Below are 20594 nucleotides of genomic sequence, written 5' to 3' on the forward strand. Positions count from 1 at the left end.
TACACGTTTTTCCCTAGCAACCAGAGTAATTCATGACTAACTGGTGTCTAGGCCTGTGTAAATGGGACATTAGCTTCATTTCATTCCCTCACTTTATACAGGGAGTGCAGAATTATTAGGCAAGTTGTATTTTTGAGGAATAATTTTATTATTGAACAACAACCATGTTCTCAATGAACCCAAAAAACTCATTAATATCAAAGCTGAATGTTTTTGGAAGTAGTTTTTAGTTTGTGTTTAGTTTTAGCTATTTTAGGGGGATATCTGTGTGTGCAGGTGACTATTACTGTGCATAATTATTAGGCAACTTAACAAAAAACAAATATATACCCATTTCAATTATTTATTTTTACCAGTGAAAATAAATTAACATCTCCACATTCACAAATATACATCTCTGACATTCAAAAACAAAACAAAAACAAATCAGCGACCAATATAGCCACCTTTCTTTGCAAGGACACTCAAAAGCCTGCCATCCATGGATTCTGTCAGTGTTTTGATCTGTTCACCATCAACATTGCGTGCAGCAGCAACCACAGCCTCCCAGACACTGTTCAGAGAGGTGTACTGTTTTCCCTCCTTGTAAATCTCACATTTGATGATGGACCACAGGTTCTCAATGGGGTTCAGATCAGGTGAACAAGGAGGCCATGTCATTAGTTTTTCTTCTTTTATACCCTTTCTTGCCAGCCACGCTGTGGAGTACTTGGACGCGTGTGATGGAGCATTGTCCTGCATGGAAATCATGTTTTTCTTGAAGGATGCGGACTTCTTCCTGTACCACTGCTTGAAGAAGGTGTCTTCCAGAAACTGGCAGTAGGACTGGGAGTTGAGCTTGACTCCATCCTCAACCCGAAAAGGCCCCACAAGCTCATCTTTGATGATACCAGCCCAAACCAGTACTCCACCTCCACCTTGCTGGCGTCTGAGTCGGACTGGAGCTCTCTGCCCTTTACCAATCCAGCCACGGGCCCATCCATCTGGCCCATCAAGACTCACTCTCATTTCATCAGTCCATAAAACCTTAGAAAAACCAGTCTTGAGATATTTCTTGGCCCAGTCTTGACGTTTCAGCTTGTGTGTCTTGTTCAGTGGTGGTCGTCTTTCAGCCTTTCTTACCTTGGCCATGTCTCTGAGTATTGCACACCTTGTGCTTTTGGGCACTCCAGTGATGTTGCAGCTCTGAAATATGGCCAAACTGGTGGCAAGTGGCATCTTGGCAGCTGCACGCTTGACTTTTCTCAGTTCATGGGCAGTTATTTTGCGCCTTGGTTTTTCCACACGCTTCTTGCGACCCTGTTGACTATTTTGAATGAAACGCTTGATTGTTCGATGATCACGCTTCAGAAGCTTTGCAATTTTGAGACTGCTGCATCCCTCTGCAAGATATCTCACTATTTTTGACTTTTCTGAGCCTGTGAAGTCCTTCTTTTGACCCATTTTGCCAAAGGAAAGGACGTTGCCTAATAATTATGCACACCTGATATAGGGTGTTGATGTCATTAGACCACACCCCTTCTCATTACAGAGATGCACATCACCTAATATGCTTAATTGGTAGTAGGCTTTCTGCCTATACAGCTTGGAGTAAGACAACATGCATGAAGAGGATGATGTGGACAAAATACTCATTTGCCTAATAATTCTGCGCTCCCTGTAAGTCCACAGCTAACTGAAAATACAACCACACAACTACAACAAGAGATCTACAACTAACTAAATAACTAGTTTAAGGCACCAACTGTGAACCACATTATCATCCTCAATTCATACCTGACACCTGGACTGGTGTTTTGTTGACTGTCATTTACCTTCTTAAAGTTTTTTTGTTTTTTTTTTGCACCATGAAATTGAAAGAATAACTAGTAGTTACTGTAACGTCGGAGCCTACAGTATTCACCTTCTTCCTACTTATGGCACCTTGCCTGTATAACCGTGCTTCTCCTTTAAAATTTAGTTTTTCAAATCAGAAGTTGATAAAAACTTATTTCTGGCTTCAGACATACATTATTTATTTATTCATACACAAGCCAAAGCAAATGAAAAGCTGTTATCATTAGCAGCTGCAGTAAAAAGAATGAAATAAGAAGTGCAGTACAGTAGAGAGTGCTGTTTAGTTAGGTCATAATTCCCTGTGGGTTTGTAACTACAAGGGACACGTGTTGCATTACCAGCAGCCATTTGATTCAGCATTTAATTAGTGATGATAGCAGTTTAAAACCATAAAAAGGATTATTTGTAGTTATTGTAAGCTACATACCACATATCGATCTGGGTTGAGTACTCAGAGGATCCCAGCAGAACATCAGGAGGTCGGTACCAAAGAGTCACCACCTCGTTGGAATAGGTTTTAGTTGGAACAGACTTGGCCCTGGCCAAACCTGCAAAGCCACCACAGACTCATAAGGATTTTTACACAACAAATCAGCATTATGTCTGTGAAGATCCTCTCCTGCTGGTCTTCCTCTTACCAAAATCAGCCAGTTTAAGTTCTCCTCTCTCATTGATGAGGAGGTTCTGTGGCTTCAGGTCCCTGTGGAGAACTTTCCTTTTGTGACAGTATGACAGCCCTCGCAATATCTGGAACAGGAAGATCTGGAAAGGTATTTTTAAATGGCTTGATGTTATTAATAAGTCAGCTCATGTTTTCATTACTTATGTTTATGCTTTTCTGATCTAATTTGCCTGATGTGATGGAAATACAAACAGAAGAAAAGACCAAAAGATGCTTTTAGACTCTTAGGAGAATTTATATGGAAAAATTGACACAACAGTTTAATCTGTTAGACACACAGAAAATATAACAAAGCTGGAAGGGTTGAAAAAAAAGAGTTTACTTTACATAGCATGGGGAAAAAACATCCTTCTCACCTTCACATTATGCATACTCATTATGTTTCCACAGTCGTCCATGTACTGCTTCAGGTCTTTGTCCTTCAAGAAGAGGTGGCACCATTAGACAGGACGTACATGTACAAAAAGTCTATAAACGGATAGACCATTCACACAGATTTCACCCAGTTTTTCTTTTTTGTTTCTCTGTCATTCAACAAATCCACTCTGAGTCTTACCAGGTACTCAAAGACGAGTGTGAGGCTCTTGTCAGTGTGAACGATGTCATGTAGCGTCACAATGTTGGCGTGTTTCAGGTCCTTCAATAATGACACTACAGATGCACAAAGATGTTTACAAAGACAGAAACATTTAACATTTATATAACAAAACCCGACTCAGGAAAATGAAACACCAATTAAAAGGACAGTTCATAAAACAAAGGATTTTAAATCAGAATTTATTTTAGAGATAAGAAGGTTTAAAATGTAACATTCACACATTCGAGCTCTCTCTCTCAGGGTGTCACGTCTTGTTGTAGTCAACTATGGCTGAGCTAAACTGCTACTTGAAAAAACCCCCACTTGGATTCAACACAAGACTCCAGATGAAACACCAGAACTTTGATGTATCAAAGGACATAAAACCTGCTAACCTTCTCTGATGGCTGTGCACGGGGCTCCTTCCTCATGCTCCAGCCGGATCTCCTTCAGCGCCACCAGGTTGTCAGTCAGTTTACTGCGTCCTTTAAACACTGTGGCGTAAGTTCCCTGAAAGCAACACATAGCATTAATTTAATGGTAATACTGTATAGCAAAGTTACACTGTGAAGTGCATGTGGAAACTTGAGCCTTCCTCACCTCTCCCAGCTTGTCCAGTTTAATGTACGTCTCCAACTTTCCAAAACCAATCTCTGACTAAGGAAGAGAAGAATTTAAGCATATTAATTGCACTCATTTCTGCAAACAGACACTTGCAAACAAATGCAGTCTGCGTTCTGTTGACCATTCACATTTGAGCAGGCTTTGCAGGTGTTTTCCTGCTGCACCATCTTACTGTGTCCCCGCACCCTTCAGAAAACCGAAGGTGTCTCAAATCTTTACATAACCCATCATGTACACTCAAACTTTAGTTATTTGTAGCAAGTTTTTTTTAATAATGTTGCAACAAAACCCACATCATACTTTTTCTTTCAGAGGGAAAGACCCAAAGTTCACATGTGCAGGATATGATTTAGATCAAAGGTTTTCAAACTGTCAAGCAATTAAGGGCCCATTAGGATTACGTCCTATTCCAGTTTTATTCTAGACCCTTACAGAGTACCAGTGCATGAAGCGCAGTTAAAAATACTGTATTTATCTTATACTGATGCAGTTCATCCAGTCTGAAATGGGCTGTTTTAGCTCCTATCACTTTAAGACAACAACATGTTTGAACATGACCATATTAGGTATATAACTTCTAAACAAAAGAGCCCAGAAGAGAGGAAAAAAACACCTGGAGCCTCAAGCCTGAAGTAAAGAGCTCACATTGATCACTCGCTAAAAATAAGAAATCTGTCCGTATTACATATAAATATTCAGTAATATTTATATATTTAGTAAAGACCCTTACACTTGACTGGTGCAACAGAAAAAAAATAGAGTCAAATCTTTTTCTCAAAAATTGGACTGATATTTAATATTACAGGACCTTCAGAAGAAATAAATCAAAGCAGCCCACAGATCTCTCACAAACTCAGTAGCAAAATCATACACCCAGTCTCACCAACAAGTGTAGTTCCAAAGCACAAGAACAAGATAATCCCCTAAGAAACTAAGAATGAATAATGATACATATGAATATTTCATGTATGTGTGCCCACAGAGCAGCATGAATCAAACATTTTCTATCATATCTGGTTTCTGACAGCATGTCTTCAGGGATTGACCAAAAACCCCCCAAAAAACAAGAAGAATCGATATCAAGAAGAATGAAAGGCGATTAATTATGAGTGTTTACCGTCTTTAAACCTTTTTATTTACATTTAATCTTTCAAACAACTTTCAAAGGCAAACTCACGATGACCACGAATCTCCCTGTCAGTGATGATAACCACACCGCAGCAGAGCATTACGATCTAATTTTATAGGCTACAAGTGTGAGGTGAGCGCATGTGACTACAGATTAATCCATCTTGGGCTTGTACCAGGAAAATCACCATGGAAACCCGGCACAGAGGGTGTCTGGTAACAGGACTGCTTGTGCCACAAAGCAGTAAAAGAACAGAGACAAACAGACACGCACGCGCACACACTGACCAGCGAGGCTCGGCGCGAACGTCGGCTGAGTGGTTGGTCGAAGGGTGGGCTGCTAAGCTGCAACTTCTCCAGGTAGCCGTCAGGGATTCGGATGTCAGCAGGCAGAGACAGGCGCTTGTTGAGGTCCTAAAACACACACACACACACACACACACACACACACACACACACACACACACACACACACACACACACACACACACACACAAAGAAGTCTTTATCTAACGTTCCTAAAGAAACCGTAAAGTTAGCCTGTGTAACAAGATCACACATGTGCTGCTGACACTTGTTACATGTCGTCTGTATGTTGTGTAGGGCATGTTTCAGCAGTGAGCAGCACAAGACAATGTACCCTGCAGAATCCACCCACATCCCTGCTGCTTCTAAAATAACTCGTCCTCTTCTCCTCCTACTCCCAGAGACGACAAAAAAACAGGTCGATCACCATCTTATGGAAGGTGAAAATAAGAGGCGGCCTGTTGAAGTGTGACTGCTGGTAAAAAAAAACAACACCATGATTACAACATGATTATAAAACTGTACCTGCGTTAAGCTCGTACAGCCAATCCGCACTCATACTGCACAACTCACATCTAAAGTGTTCTGGATGTCAGATCATATCTATTCCAGGATCAAAGTCAAGAACACCACATCTGACACTGACGAGCTTACATAATGCTGATGGATGTAATGGGGAAAAAAAGGAAGAAAAAAAACCATTTAGTGGATTAAAAATACAGCGTGCATAAACCTCCCATCTCTGTACTTATCTTTAAAGTTTGGCCTCACCGCAAATAAATTATTCCCTCTCATGACAACAGCTTTTTGTCTTCTGAGACTGCTCGGAGAATAAGTTAGAATTATGAGTTCCCACAAAAGTCTGATCATAGTCAACATATGCATCTTGTAAAAGGAAAATTTGTCCTCCATCAAGATGGTGTCAATATATGATAGAGTCATGAAAAAAAGTTTTTTACAGGACTGCAGTTCTGTGAAAAAAATAGGTACACACTATAATACAGTAGCTTTTAGAACCATCTTTAGGAGCGATAAGATAAGATAAGATATCTTTATTAGTCCCACAAGGGGAAATTTCATGTTAAGGCTGCCGACCTATTGCACGCAATGGCGGCGCCATCTTACCCGCCGACCCTCAAATGGTTATCTGTATGACTTTATCAGTCTCTCACATCCCTGTGGAGGAATTTCGGTCCACTCATTTACAACGCTGCTTCAGTGAACTGAGTTATGTGGGCATTTGTTCACACAAATCCCACCACAGCATTTCAATCAGGTTGAAGTCTGGGTGTGATACATCACAGCGCCTCGATTCTTTACTTTTTCAGTCTGTTGTAGATTTGCTGTCATGCTCAGAATCATCGTTCTGCTGCGTGATTTCACGTGGGCCGAGGTTTAGCTGTCAGAAAGATGGCCTCACATTTCGATTCACAAGATCTGTCTAACCATACAACTACAATGGGAAGACTGGTGGTATGAACACAAAGGGACAAACTACCAAAATGTCTCCAGAGGTGCTCACAATTGAAAATGATCTTTTTTTTTTTTTTAGTTGACCTAATTGGCAGCACCTGCCTGCTACCTACACTCTTATGGAAGTGGTAAACATGTAACTTTCTCAGCAACACTGTGAGCCAATTGCTTGAAGCTTGGCAGCCTAGCCAAGGAAGACCCTATTAAACTGTGGTGAAGATGTGAATTGCTTTCTTAATGAGTGTAAGATAGGGCACTGACCCTGGGGGAGGACTGCACTCTCCAAAAGCCAATATTCTAACCATTTGTTTGTCAGCAGAGTTATACAAAATTGATCAGGTCAAACTTAATGAAACTTGGTGGAGAGGCGGTGGAGTGTGGACAAAGGGACAGAACCAACTCATTCATTCTGAGATCTACAACACTCATTTTCAAACTGCGAGATATCTCATTGGCTAGTGCGATTTTTAGGTAGCTTCCTATTTAAACTACACTGTGCATCTTCTTTAAGAATGAATCAACACAAAGACTTTGTAGACTTCTGAAGCAACAGTTTAATGGGTTAAGAAAATACCCATACTGCTTTTATAATATAGGAAACAGATTTTACCCAGGCATAGAGCTGGCTCACAAGTGAGAAACCAAAAGCCTGTTTATCTTTTACTAAGACCAGGTGACCGAGCGTTCGCTGTGCTCTTAACCTCTTTGCTGAGACAACTTTATGAAAACCTCCGCCAGCAAAGAACCACAAGAAGAGCAGTGCGCTTACCCTCATGTAACGCGTATCTGCTGTCTTTGACCACATCCTCGATTTCCACTTATTTCATGCACAAATGAAACTAACATTTAAAAGGGGTGAAAAGCAGGTCAGTGTGCATGTGTATCTCTGTGAGAGGTAGCATACATCAGGGAAGGTGATATGGCGGGTTCTGGCATATTTTACCATTGACCAGCAGGGGGCAGGGGGTCTCCAGGTGAATTCAGTCTTCCTTTCAAAATCAATCTTCCCCCAGATTAAAAAAAGCCAAACAAGTAAACATATCAAATAGGTTTTATAGTGCACATAATCTATGGTAAAGTCAGCATTTGCTTTAATTCTATTAGGAGAGAAGAGATTTTCTGTAACTTACTAGTGAGTAACACCATAACAGGTGCAGTAAAAGGGTTCAAATGATTACAAAACCACTGAAAAATTAAACAACTAGAAGGCATAAAAATCCCCTGATAATCATGAGATCTGTTTCAATTCAGCTCTCTCCCTCTTTTCTGTTTTTTTTCTTATCTGAGCTTGTGTAAGGGACTGATTCTAATCTATCCTGGGTGACACCAATGCCAGTTTTTCCATGTATAAATAACTTTCTTTGGGGTATTAAGAAAAACAAAAAGTGGCAAAAGCTGAAAATATGAATGAGAAAATAAGGAGATTACTAACAGGAGTCATTTAAAATGATTATGCAACAAAATTGGCCTAATGCTTGTTTTTAATACATTTTATATTGTATTATAATTCACCCCTGTATTTGAAATGCTACAAGTACTTCTCGCTTATACATGTCACACAGTTGTTTAAAATAGCACAACATAATTGTATTCTTCTTTACAAGAAGAATAAAGGGGAGCATGCTCTCAAGTGGAGACAGCTGACATGAAGAAAATCACTGTGGTAACCAGCACAGATTATCTCGTCTCTTTACCAGCCTCTTCTTTTGTCCTCAGGGAGCAGGGCTGCTATCAGTATCATGACGCCCCGACTCTTAGAACCCATTAGCCGAGAAACAATCTGTCCCAACCCCCTCCCGAATCACTTGAGGCAGTGGAGAAGACGAGCAGAAGGAGATGAGAGGAGGTGAAGCGTGGTATGTGGACTTGCAGCGTAAGCCGTTTTTACATGATTTACAGTGTGTGCATGTGTGTCGGGATTCTGCACGTCTCACCTCCATGGAGATTCGCCGGTGGACCCTGTTCCTCAGACAGACGCCCGTCGGAGACTGGACCTCGTCTGAAGACGTTCCTGATGCCTGATCGCTCTCCCCGTCAGATCCCATCTTCAGATTTTCGTGGACAATATCTGAAAAAAATCAAGGATAGGGCACAAGAGGGCTTTGGATAAAAATCACACTGGAACTGCCAGATTAAGACGGTTTAGGAGTGATCCAGACCGGCTAATGATTAATGCTGTTTGTAGAACAGACCTAAACTTACAAGAATCAATAACTTTGATTATCTGTTTATCTGTTGCTTAAAAAAAAAAAAAGGGAAAAACAAAGAAGAAAACACCCAAAGCTAAATTTCTTAAAGGATAAGTCAATAAACTAAAAAGAGCGCAGTTTCTACTATAAGTAAGAAGGGATAAAAAGTTGAGTTGCAAATCTATCTTATAAAGCCTGAGGTAGTATGTTCCAGTTGCTTTGTGTTCATGCATAAGATATGTCATTTAGAAGCACATATTACCATATTTTAGACATTTATTTTTTATGGCTCTGTAGCTTCATTCAGAAGTAACCAACAGCAAATATTCAAAGCGTTGCCTGGTGGGCGATGGGATAATCTTGTTCAGACTTTTAAATCGTGACATTTGATAAATCACCATAAACACATCTGCTAAACATAATGCAGCTGATGAGATTTTTGGCCATCTCAAGTACAATAATCAGTGAGAAATGTACTTGTGAACTGATCTTGTGTTGGGTGAGCAAGAAAATGAAGCAAGACGAAAATGAAGCAGGAGAAGAAAAAGAAGGAAAAGAAGAAGAACAAAAAGAACAACAACAGCTGGCAGTGCTATCACATTATTACCCAAAAATAGAGTTAGTTCAGGCAGGTGAAAAAGTGAAGCTCATCCACAACACAGGTTTCATCTGACCACAGCACTTTCTCCCAAGCCTTCTCTGAAACACTTAGATCAGGGGTCCCCAATCCCAGTCCACGAGGGCCGGTGTCCCTGCAGGTTTTAGATGTGTCCTTGATCCATCACAGCTGATTTAAATGGATAAATTACCTTCTCAACATGTCTTGAAGTTCTCCAGAGGCCTGGTAAAGAACTAATCATGTGATTCAGGTGTGCTGACCCAGGGTGAGATCTAAAACCTGCAGGGACACCAGCCCTCGTGGACTGGGATTGGGGACCCCTGACTTGGATGTTCACTGACAAACTTGTGATTGGCCTGTACGTGTGCCTTCTTGAGCAGGTTAAGGCGCTGCAAGATTTCAATCCATTACAGCATTGTATGTTATAAATGATGTTCTTTGTGACTGTGGTCCCCTGTGTAACAAGCTTCTCCCATGTAGTTTTGGGAATATCCACCACCTTTTTTGTGATAATCATTCACCCCATGATTTTCACGGAGCTCCAGATCAAGGGCGATTGATGATCACCTTATTACAAAGGTTCATGCTCATAATCTTGCAGCCCATTCCAGCACCGTGCAGATCTACAAGCACTTTTTTCTATGCTTTTTCTATCTAAGTAACATTCACATATATGCACACTCCAATAGATGCATTGGAGAGCAAATTGGGGCTCAGTATCTTGCCCCCACTTACTTTGGCTTGCAGAGTGGAGCAGCCAGCGATTGATAAACCAAGCGTTCCCTTTAGCGGATCCATTCTGTACTTCCTGAGCTACAAGCACCCCATTAAACATTTAGTTTGCTTAAGTTTGATCAATCGAGTGTCTTACAAAAAGTAAGAGATGACAAGAAACTTACAGAAAGAATATATGACAGAAACACTATCCATCAGTGACCACAGGGTGATGATTAAATAGTAAAGCCTGGGGATCATCACTAGTCTGTCTCCAAAGCAAACTTACAACAACAACAACAACCTTTATTTATAGAGCACATTAAAAGCCTTAGGCATACCAAAGTGCTTTACAAAAAAACAATAAAATAATACAGTTAAGAGCAATTAATGTCAATATAATAAGAACAGCAGACAATGTTCACAGTAAAAAGCCACTGATAAAATAGACTGCAGCACATAGATTATAGCAGACCCAGTGCCGCATGATAGAGAACACCAAGAATGAAGGAGTAGTAAAAAGTTAATGCAATAGGTCGCAGTTAACAAGTCAGCATTTAACGGGTAGAGAAGGCAAGTTCAAAAAGATAAGTTTTAAGGCGTGCTTTAAAAGAAAAAATAGAATCAGACTCCCGGATGCCAATCGGGAGGCTGTTCCATAACTCAGGTGCAGCAAAGGCAAACGATCGATCACCTCTAGATTTCAACCGAGATCTGGGCTGAACTAACAATAACTGCGAGGATGACCTTAAAGCCCTGGCAGGGACATAAGGGTTTAAAAGTTCCTTAAGACAGGTTGGTGCAGTATTATTGATCATTTTAAAAGTAAACAGCAAAATTTTAAATTGAATGCGATATTTGATAGGCAGCCAATGCAGCTCAGCAAGAACAGGAGTAATATGGTCAAACTTCTTGGTTTTAGTTAGAATACGTGCCGCAGCATTCTGAACTGTCTGTAATCTGTGTAGAAGGGTACCATGGAGACCAGAATAGAGTGAGTTACAGTAATCTAGTCTTGACGTTACAAAAGCATGAATGAGCTTTTCTAAGTCATTATACGGGATATAGTGTCTGGCCCTGGAGATAAGACGAAGCTGATAAAAACTAGATCTGACAACAGCAGACACCTGTTTATCAAGTTTAAAGGAGCTGTCAAACAAGACACCCAGATTCCTGACAGTATCAGAGAAAGAACTAGTAAGAAAGCCAAAGGCATCTTGAAGTTTGGCGCGAAGGGCATTACTGCCAAAAATCATGATTTCAGTCTTTTTTTCATTGAGAATAAGAGTATTTGCCAACAGCCATTTCTTGACCTCACTCATGCACTCACGAAAGTTATTTAAAGATAAAGCGAGATCATCATTTAACTCAAAATAAATCTGGATGTCATCCGCATAATAGTGAAAAGCAATGTGGTATTTCTCAAAGATAGCACTTAAAGGAAGCATATACAGTGAGAAAAGGGTCGGGCCTAACACAGAACCCTGGGGGACACCACAGCAAACAGGTACAGGGGGAGAGGAAGATGAGGCCAGATGTACCGAAGAGAGCCGATTGGAGAGGTAAGATTTGAACCAGTCCAAGGCAGTGCCCTTAATGCCAACAGAGTGCTCTAATCTTGCGACTAGGATGTTATGGTCAACCATATCAAATGCAGATGAAAGATCCAATAGAACTAAAACAGAAGGACGACCATTATCAGCCATAAGTAAAAGATCATTAAAAACACGAAGCAGCGCTGATTCAGTGCTATGATGTTGTTTAAAGGCTGATTGGAATTTATCATTTATATTATTCTCGTCCAGGTAGGTCTGCAGTTGAAGTAGAACCACCTTCTCAAGGATTTTAGCCAAGAAAGGAAGCTTGGAAATCGGTCTATAGTTGGCAAAATCACTATGATCCAGGTTATTCTTCTTTAAAACGGGTTGAATAAAAGCATGTTTAAGAACTGAAGGTACATAACCAGAAAGCAAGGACAGGTTCAATATAGACAATAGACAGGGTCCAATTACATTAAAACAATCCTTGACTATACGAGATGGAAGAACATCATGTACACAATTAGTATTGTTTAATTTCTCAGTTATACACTTCAGAGTGGGAAGTGAGATTAATTCAAATTGATGTAAGGCAGCAGAACAGTCAGGATTAGACATACTGTCAGCCACCAAAGGAAGCGTAGATCTAAGAGATAAAACTTTATCTAGAAAGTAGTTTGAAAATTTTTCACAGAGACCTGGGGAGCACGAAAGTGGCATAGAGGGACGAGGATTCACCACTGAGTTAAAATTTTTAAATAGGATGCGAGGATTGTCACCATTAGAAGTAATAATCTTAGCGAAGAAGGCTGCTTTAGCCATTCTGGCAGCAGATTGGAACTTCAAGCGGCTAATACGTAAAATGTCATATGATGACTGGAGTCTGTCATTCCTCCACCTCCTCTCATCGCGCCTGCACAAACGCCGTAGAACACGGACAGAGTCGTTTAACCAGCATTGCGAGTAGGTTCTGGGGCGTTTGTGTTTGATAGGTGCAACAGTGTTGAGAATCGAGGAACATGTAGTTAAAAAAGTATTGGTAAAATTCTCAAGTGTGTGTGGGATAAAACAGTCCGACATATTAAATGAAGAATTAACAAAAGATGTAGAGAAGTTGACCACAGTATCGGCGTTAATAGTCCGAGTAGGATGGAGAGGAACCTCCAAGTAAGGGTCAGTGATACCCAGGTCAACGTCAAAGATGACCGGGGAATGATCAGAAAGTCCAGTATTACTAATTTCCTTAATGCATATATCCACATTAAATGAAAAAACCAGATCAAGGGTGTGACCCTTAACATGAGTAGGTTCATTTACCCATTGAGTAAGATTAAAAGAGTCAGTCAATGCAGAAAAATCTTTAGACTTAACTTAATGAAAGCAAAAATGTACAGCTTTATTTCACAGAGCCCACCTTCTCTCATTCATCTCCTCTCAGACCCTTATAACCCCAGAGGCCCAAAATGCCACGCCACAACATTGCTACCTTCTCCACAATAAAACTACCACTAACACAAAAGAGGCAAACACACTCAAGTTCAAACCACATGCCCACCCTCTCCTCCGCATACACAAAAACGCTCACCGAGTTAATGAGTAGCCACAGTTTTGAGTAGTTCTCTGTCATCAATGTGTTAGCACCTGCAACCATGCAGACTATCATCAAATGGCACAGCGCGGAGAAACAGGAGGGTGAAAAAAAAGAAAAAAAGAAATCACTGCAAGGTTTCTCTTAAGAAGATTTAACTTTGCATATTTCAAACATTACACTTGTTAATCAGCTCTTTCATGTGCTTTAACAACCAAAGTTCTTCCAAGTCTCACTGACTAATTATGTACATAGATGTATTTATCCATTCATCACTGACTTTTGAGGATGGCGTGTATCTACAAATCTGTCAGCAGGTAAAGTAAGGTCTAAATTACAGACAGAAAAACTCAAACCTCTGTCAACAACATGGGCATAATTGAGAAAACGATTTCTTTAGCGTAGACATGCAATTATATACCACTGCAGTTGAAATTATCTGGATTTTTAATGGGTCCAAGTCTGCTTGTTAAGCCGTTTTGTCACATGACCAGAATTCTCAAGTTGGTTCACACTGCATGAATTTCAGCTTGAACTAGTCACACTCTCTCTTCTAAAGTGTACTGCTGCTGTTTCACAAAAAAGCATTATAATGGGAAATAAAGTGATTTTTACTGTGAAGAAATTATGGAAAAATGAAAAGAATTGGTCACATACGTTAATACTAACTGCACTTCTGGATTTATTGATCAAACATTGATCAGGGACAGGCATGATGAGTAGTTAAATAAAGATCTGCAAGTGATGGGACTGTGGACTGCAAACTCCACAAAGTAAACGACTCCTGCTTTATGACCTTGTTTGGCTGTGCTGTAAACAGTGCATAAGTCACTCTTGTTTTTAAAGCAGAGGCTCCCAGAATTACACGAAGTATCAAAGTACGCTTGTTTCAAACAGTAACCTAAAGTTTTGCCAGGCCAACCATGAATCAAATTATTTGAATTCTATTATCAACTGTCATGGGTAGTTACTTTTACTTAGAAGGAGAAGCTTCTGTTTTAAGTTGATGACATATGAGAGATTTTATATATATATATATATATATATATATATATATTTTTTTTTTTTTAGGGGTGCAACGATACTCGTATCAATATTGAACCGTTCGATACAGTGCTTTCGGTTTGGTACGCATATGTATCGAACAATACAAAATTTTTAATTTATTTTATCAACTTTTCATCTGACGATGCCGTCTGTGTTGAGAGCTCAGTGGATCTGCGCTCGACTACTCCGCCTAGGCTGCACTGTCGAGCGCAGATTCACTGAGCGCAGGGCAAGCTAGCAAGACAGAAGTTAAGCTCTCCTTGCAACATGGCAAACTGAACCTCCCCCACCCTCATTTGGAACTATTTTGGTCTTCATGTGAAGTATGACCCTGAAGGTAAGCACGTCATGGACAAAAGTAAAACAGTATGTTGGATGTGCCACGCAATGCTCAATTACATGGTGGGAACTACTGCGTTAGTGCAGTTTGCTCGTTAACATGTTGACGCTGTCCAGCCTCACTCACGGGGCGATCCGCTGTAGCTCGTTAACGGAGATTTGCCGTGTTGTGGCGTTAACGTCATTTCAGATCAACGCTGACAGCACTAGTGGGAACACAACGAATATGACTGCACATTTACGCCGACATCATCCTAGTGCAAAGACAAGTGTAAGCAGACAAAAACAACAAGCACGCATGCTACAAACTTTACCCGAGTCATTTAGACAGCCGTTAGCACATGATCCTCCTTATGGGGACCTGATATGTTTAATATGCTGCTGAGAATATAGCCCAGAAGAAGCGTATAGTATAGCTTTTATTTTGGAAAGAGCCATTTCTGTGTAATAGAATAGAATAGAATAGAATAGAATTCAACTTTATTGTCATTGCACATGCACAGGGCAACGAAATGCAGTTTGCATCCATCCAAATCAAATCAAATCAAATCACTTTTATCGTCACATCACATGTGCAGGTACATTGGTACAGCACATGTGAGTGAAATTCTTGTGTGCGAGCTTCACAAGCAACAGAGTTGTGCAAAATACAATAATGTAAACAAGCAAAATACAAGAATGGCTACATCTGAAACTAATAAATATATGTACAATATATAATAGTATATGCATTTCTGGATGTGTATACTAAATATTTTTCTACGTGTGTGTGTGTGTGTGTGTGTGTGTGTGTGTGTGTGTGTGTGTGTGTGTGTGTGTACACATATTTTACAAATTAAATAGAGTAAACAATAAATAAAATATACAAAATAAAATAAAATATACAGAGTTGAGTCCAGAAGTGCTTTAGTGATATAGATATATTACAATATATATATATATATATATATATATATATATATATATATATATATATATATATATATATATATATATATATATATATATATATATATATATATATTTTTTTTTATGGGTTATACCTTTGTAAATGCTCAGAATGTTCCTATGTTTTCATAAATGAGTGCCTACAGATAAAAACTGTCTAATTTCTTTATTCCAGAAAGCTTTCACTCCATTTTTCATGCCTGTAATGCTCGTACTCATCTCAACCTAACCTACTTACTGTCTTTCCACAAACACTCATCTTTGTCCCAATTTTCAACTCACCTTCTCTTCGAAAAACTTGCAAATATTCCACTTTCCCCTTTTTCAGATCCTCTGACTTGCACACTTATTTCTTTCTCAGAAACTTCAGCATTTTTCAGCTACCACTTCTGCCTTTCATGTGCTTTTATTCTATGCATTTCTCACTCTTCCGGCTTATTTTCTGTTGTGTGTGAAGTTTTTAAAGGGTTTAGCTCATTTGATTCCCTCTACTGCTTCAGCAGAATCCCCCCCACCTGCCCTTGTTGTGCCTCTTCTTCTCCAAAGCTTTCAAATGATCTAATCTGTCCTACTTTCTTTTCCCGTTAACCTCCTTTCACTTTCACATACCTCTGCATCATCTCCTGCTATTTTATGTCTTCCCTCATCCTCTCCAAGAACTCTCACATTTTTTTCCTCTCTCAATAATATTTTGACTTTCTCTCATTAAACCAAATCAAACCCAGTCTTTTTTTCTTACAAATCCCCCTATGCTGATTTCTTATCTTCCTCCCACATTGTTTTCCTTTAGGTTGTCTTGCTTCACCTCTTTCTTTCTCAAAAACCTTGAATGATTTCGTTCTCCACCCATAATTGAGCTTTCTTTGCTGAACATTTTCACTGATCCTTCTTTTATTTCCCTGTCTCTACAGAGCTTTTGACACATCGCCACATTTCTCTCTCTCTCACTACTTGTCTTCCTTCTCTCTGTGGTCATTAGCAGCTTTGCCAAAAGGCAAACAGAGTATAGCAGCAATATGCAGTACATCAATGTCCTACTTAACTGGCCTGCTTTTAGATCCAAGTCCTTCTATCTAGGCCAGGGTCCAGTGTGAGGCTCAACAGGTCCTTTGGTGTTCCACTGGCTGAGAAAAAGCACCAGCAAAAAGCCTGAGCTGTAAAATGTCTAACATTGTGTGGAACACATGGTTTGCACAGATGCTGGTTATTGCTGTTGGGTCACTTTGAAAAGAAAAATATTTTAAAGTTTGCTTAATGTTTATGGCACCATCTGAAAAATTTGAAACTGACGAATATAATACAATTAACAGGTTGTGACCACTCTGACAGGCTTTAAGCTAAATGCTCATGTAAACATGTAGAATCCTAATGTTAACTGGTAATGTTTTTAGTGGTCCTCAGTCATCTTTTAAGCCCAACAATCAGCAGCTCATTCAACATGCTACAAACAGACTCACAACAAAAGGAGAGAACACATTACAACTTCAATGATTGCCAGCTACAGAACATAAAGCTGGTCTTCTGACTTCCTACAAGCATGAATATAAAAACGGTTTAGTCACAAAATTGGTCTAAAGGTGCTATCACATAGCACATCGCTCTGAAACCAGTTATTCTGTTTTATTCTATTCTCAGTGGATGGTGTCATACAGTGATGCACCAAGGAAAGCACAGAAATTGGGAGCTCTGGTAGATTATGAGGACAAAGTTTGACAAAAGCGCAGTTGATGTGGCTCAACTGAACTCCCATTGAACCCAGCACGTCCTGTGTGGAAGTCCCATGATGTATACCACATTTTAGCATCACTTTTATTTGAACTTGAACTGAATATCAAGATGTATTCACCGACATTTAGAATTAGCGTCTCAGACCATGTTTCTACATCCTGTGAATCATTTTGCCACCATATGGGTTGTTCAACCCCAACCTTGAAATCTGCTACTGCTCTGAATCATCTGGACATCATCTCACTTCCACCAGTCAGGATGAGACTCGTCACTAGGCTTGACTGTGATGAGTCAGTTCTCGCAGGAAACTGCGTAACGTTTGACTGAGTTCCCCCATCCAGCAGCCTCTTGGGTAAAAAGCAGGCCTGCTAAGGGTTCATGGGATTAATGCCCAGAATCTGTCTGCAAATGTGAAATCTCAGGATCGTGAGACGTTTCCTGTTTGCTCTTGGATGGCATCTGCTTCTCTATCGCTCCCTTCCATCCGTGTGTGTGTGTGTTGTGTTCTCACCCAGGCGGCTGCCATGGCGCGGCATCACCATGAAAGACCCCAGAGTGCCTCCGATGACGCTGTGCGGCCGGCGCAGGGGCGGCTTCTTGAAGGAACCGGTGTACTGGTGCAGAAAGGAGTGCATGCTGTGGGAGGTGGGTGGGCGGCCATTCCTCATGAAGGGCTCTGAAACACAACAAAGCTAGTGTCAGGATGTCTGATTTCATGACACCCAGATGCTCCACAGTGGAATCACAAATCCTCGGGTACACGCACGGAGCACCAAAGAATATCACGTCCCATCTCCTTCAACCTTTGAAATGTGTTGGTTATGTGACATGCATACTGTGCAGCAGAGGTTTGTTTGAACCAACAGAATTTTATTTAACATTTAAGTTGAGATCCAGAAATGTTAAAAAAATACCAACCTTCAGCCTCAATTACAGGGAGATGGGTAGAAATAAACATGAGACGACATCAAATATTCTCCAGAGTTATGTAATGCCCAGAGTGACAAACCTATGCTAAGAGGAGAATAATACCACAAATAAACACACACACAAATACTCCGTGAGTCAAAGACTGAGACTTCAGGTTGTTTTATACAGATTTTTGTGCTCTTGGTTCTGTATGATGTCAAAGGGATACCTAACATGATCCCCTCATGCTCACAGAAGTCCTACCTACACACTGTGCAAACCTTGACTACAAAGGTTGATATAGAGAGCGAACGCTCTATGAGCATTTTGGTCCTTCTTAAGAAATGAAGTGATCAACTGACATAATTAGCTTGCTTATTACTTCTAATCCAACTAGGTCTTAAGACTGCAGTTGCGAGGGTACTTCTTGTTCAGAGAGGTGTGCTACACAGCTAGTTAAAGGCTTAGCGGGCTATGTTGAGCTTAAAGTCAGAGTTTTCTGTGTCATGAAAGTGGCTCTTGTGGTTTAAATTCAGCTGAAAGCGCCACATCTTTACAGCATGTTCTAAGTGTCATATAGATTATGTTTTGGGCCAATAAGTCTTATATGTGCAAGATGTCAAGCTGCTCCTTGCTGAAACCTGAATGAGGCACCACATTGACACAGGAATATCTATATGTTGTTGAACTCTAATCTGCTGTAAAAGTCTCTTTTACATTGCTGGAATTGTAGCAACTAAAACAGATAAAAACACACAAGAATAGATGTTCAATCAGTGAGTTTGATTTCAACTTGATCTGCTGACATAATAAAGGGATTTCCACATGGCCTTTATTAGGCTGTGGGACAGTAATAATGTCTAAATGAATCCAGTTTAAAGTTTTAGAAATCTAATGTCCAGCTGTCACCTTACAATTCAACAGCAGCAATTCAACTGGAATTAAAACATTTATTTTAGCGCTCTGTGTGAGATTAACTGTTTTCTGCAGCACTCATCTTTTGTCTTATTTACAAAACTGTTGTGCTTTACTGGGTTTTTAGGCTTTGTCAAGCCAGCTAATGCAAAGAAAGCTTGGCTGTGAACTGTATTTGCAGTGTACCCTTTCTGCTGCTGTCAAAAATGGAGGAGTCAAGAGTATGCCCCACTGCAGGACGGGACTAGATTGCCTCTGGGAAAGCAACTGAATGATAACGACAATCGCCATGATAAGAACATGACTGGTGAGTCAGCCAGTGGGGAAACAAGAGAAGGGAAGGGCTAGAGGCTTTCAAAATAAGATAAAAAAGAAGTCTGTGGAGGTTTGCAGTCTACTCCTAAATGATAGATGTCAGTACTGAGAAATGATTCACCTTTCATTGCTTGAATAGCAATTAGAATAAAACAGCGAAGTCAAAATACAAACAAAGTAAAAGCAGTTTTGTTTTTGTTTTTAAGTTTTCTGCTCAATGTCCAACTATTCCCTTTGGGAATTACTCTCTGGGAATGCCTCTGCAACCACGAGAATAGACTTTCTCTAACCCCAAAATTAGAAAAAAAAGGCATCTAAAATAATTTTCTAAGTGGACATAGTCAAAGGAGCTTGCAAAGAAAAGCGTCTGGACTTCTTTAAGTTACTTGAAGACGTTTCACCTCTCATCCGAGAAGCTTCTTCAGTTCTAAGGTCAAATGGTGGCGAGTCCCAGATATAAACCTAGTGGGAGTTTCCCCCCACAGAGGGACAAAAGGACCCCCTGATGATCCTCTAATCGCCTGAGCCAAGGTGTGAAACTGGGTGTGGGTCCCAATCAGCCAGAGTTTCGGGTGAGTTCATTGTGAAACCTGGCCCCACCTTATCATGCGAATTCCTGTGATCATCATCATTTCTCCACCATTTGACCTTAGAACTGAACAAGCTTCTCGGATGAGAGGTGAAACGTCTTCAAGTAACTTAAAGAAGTCCAGACGCTTTTCTTTGCAAGCTCCTTTGACTACGATGACCTGGATGACTGAGAACCTTCACAGACCTAAGTGGACATAATTTAAAAAAAAGAAACAACAGCAAACCGGAAAAAAAAGGATTGTAATACTGAGGGAAAAATGGCCAAGTATACAAATATTTGAAAGCATAATGTGGGGCTCTCTCACAACAATTAAGTTCCCTTTCCTCTAAGAAAACATTACAAAACACTTTTTCCCATATGGACCTTTAACATACATACAAAAACATCAGACACGGTTTCGTTCTGCACTTGATTAGATTGATGGGAACAGAAAGATCCAACAAAGTCCTTTAGTGCATCCTCCATCCATTTTCAACTGTGAGCGGATGGATTTTGCTAACGTTTCAATCATGATGCTGTCACACCAA

General features: G+C 40.1%; 1 protein-coding gene across 1 annotated transcript in view; it reads right to left on the reverse strand.

The window, feature by feature from the left end:
• Nucleotides 1-20594, reverse strand: part of cdk17 (cyclin-dependent kinase 17) — a 53433-nt gene that overhangs the window by 6085 nt on the left and 26754 nt on the right. The window contains exons 3-11 of the mRNA XM_040036874.1: nt 17848-18012; nt 8561-8694; nt 5136-5261; nt 3696-3752; nt 3491-3605; nt 3075-3169; nt 2875-2937; nt 2475-2598; nt 2264-2384 (exon numbers count right to left, since the gene is read on the reverse strand). Coding sequence (XP_039892808.1) covers nt 2264-2384; nt 2475-2598; nt 2875-2937; nt 3075-3169; nt 3491-3605; nt 3696-3752; nt 5136-5261; nt 8561-8694; nt 17848-18012 — 1000 coding nt within the window. The remainder of the gene's footprint in view (nt 1-2263; nt 2385-2474; nt 2599-2874; nt 2938-3074; nt 3170-3490; nt 3606-3695; nt 3753-5135; nt 5262-8560; nt 8695-17847; nt 18013-20594) is intronic.

The sequence above is a fragment of the Simochromis diagramma genome, unplaced genomic scaffold (assembly GCF_900408965.1).
Source record: "Simochromis diagramma unplaced genomic scaffold, fSimDia1.1 OVJJ01000371.1, whole genome shotgun sequence".
NCBI lineage: Eukaryota > Metazoa > Chordata > Actinopteri > Cichliformes > Cichlidae > Simochromis > Simochromis diagramma.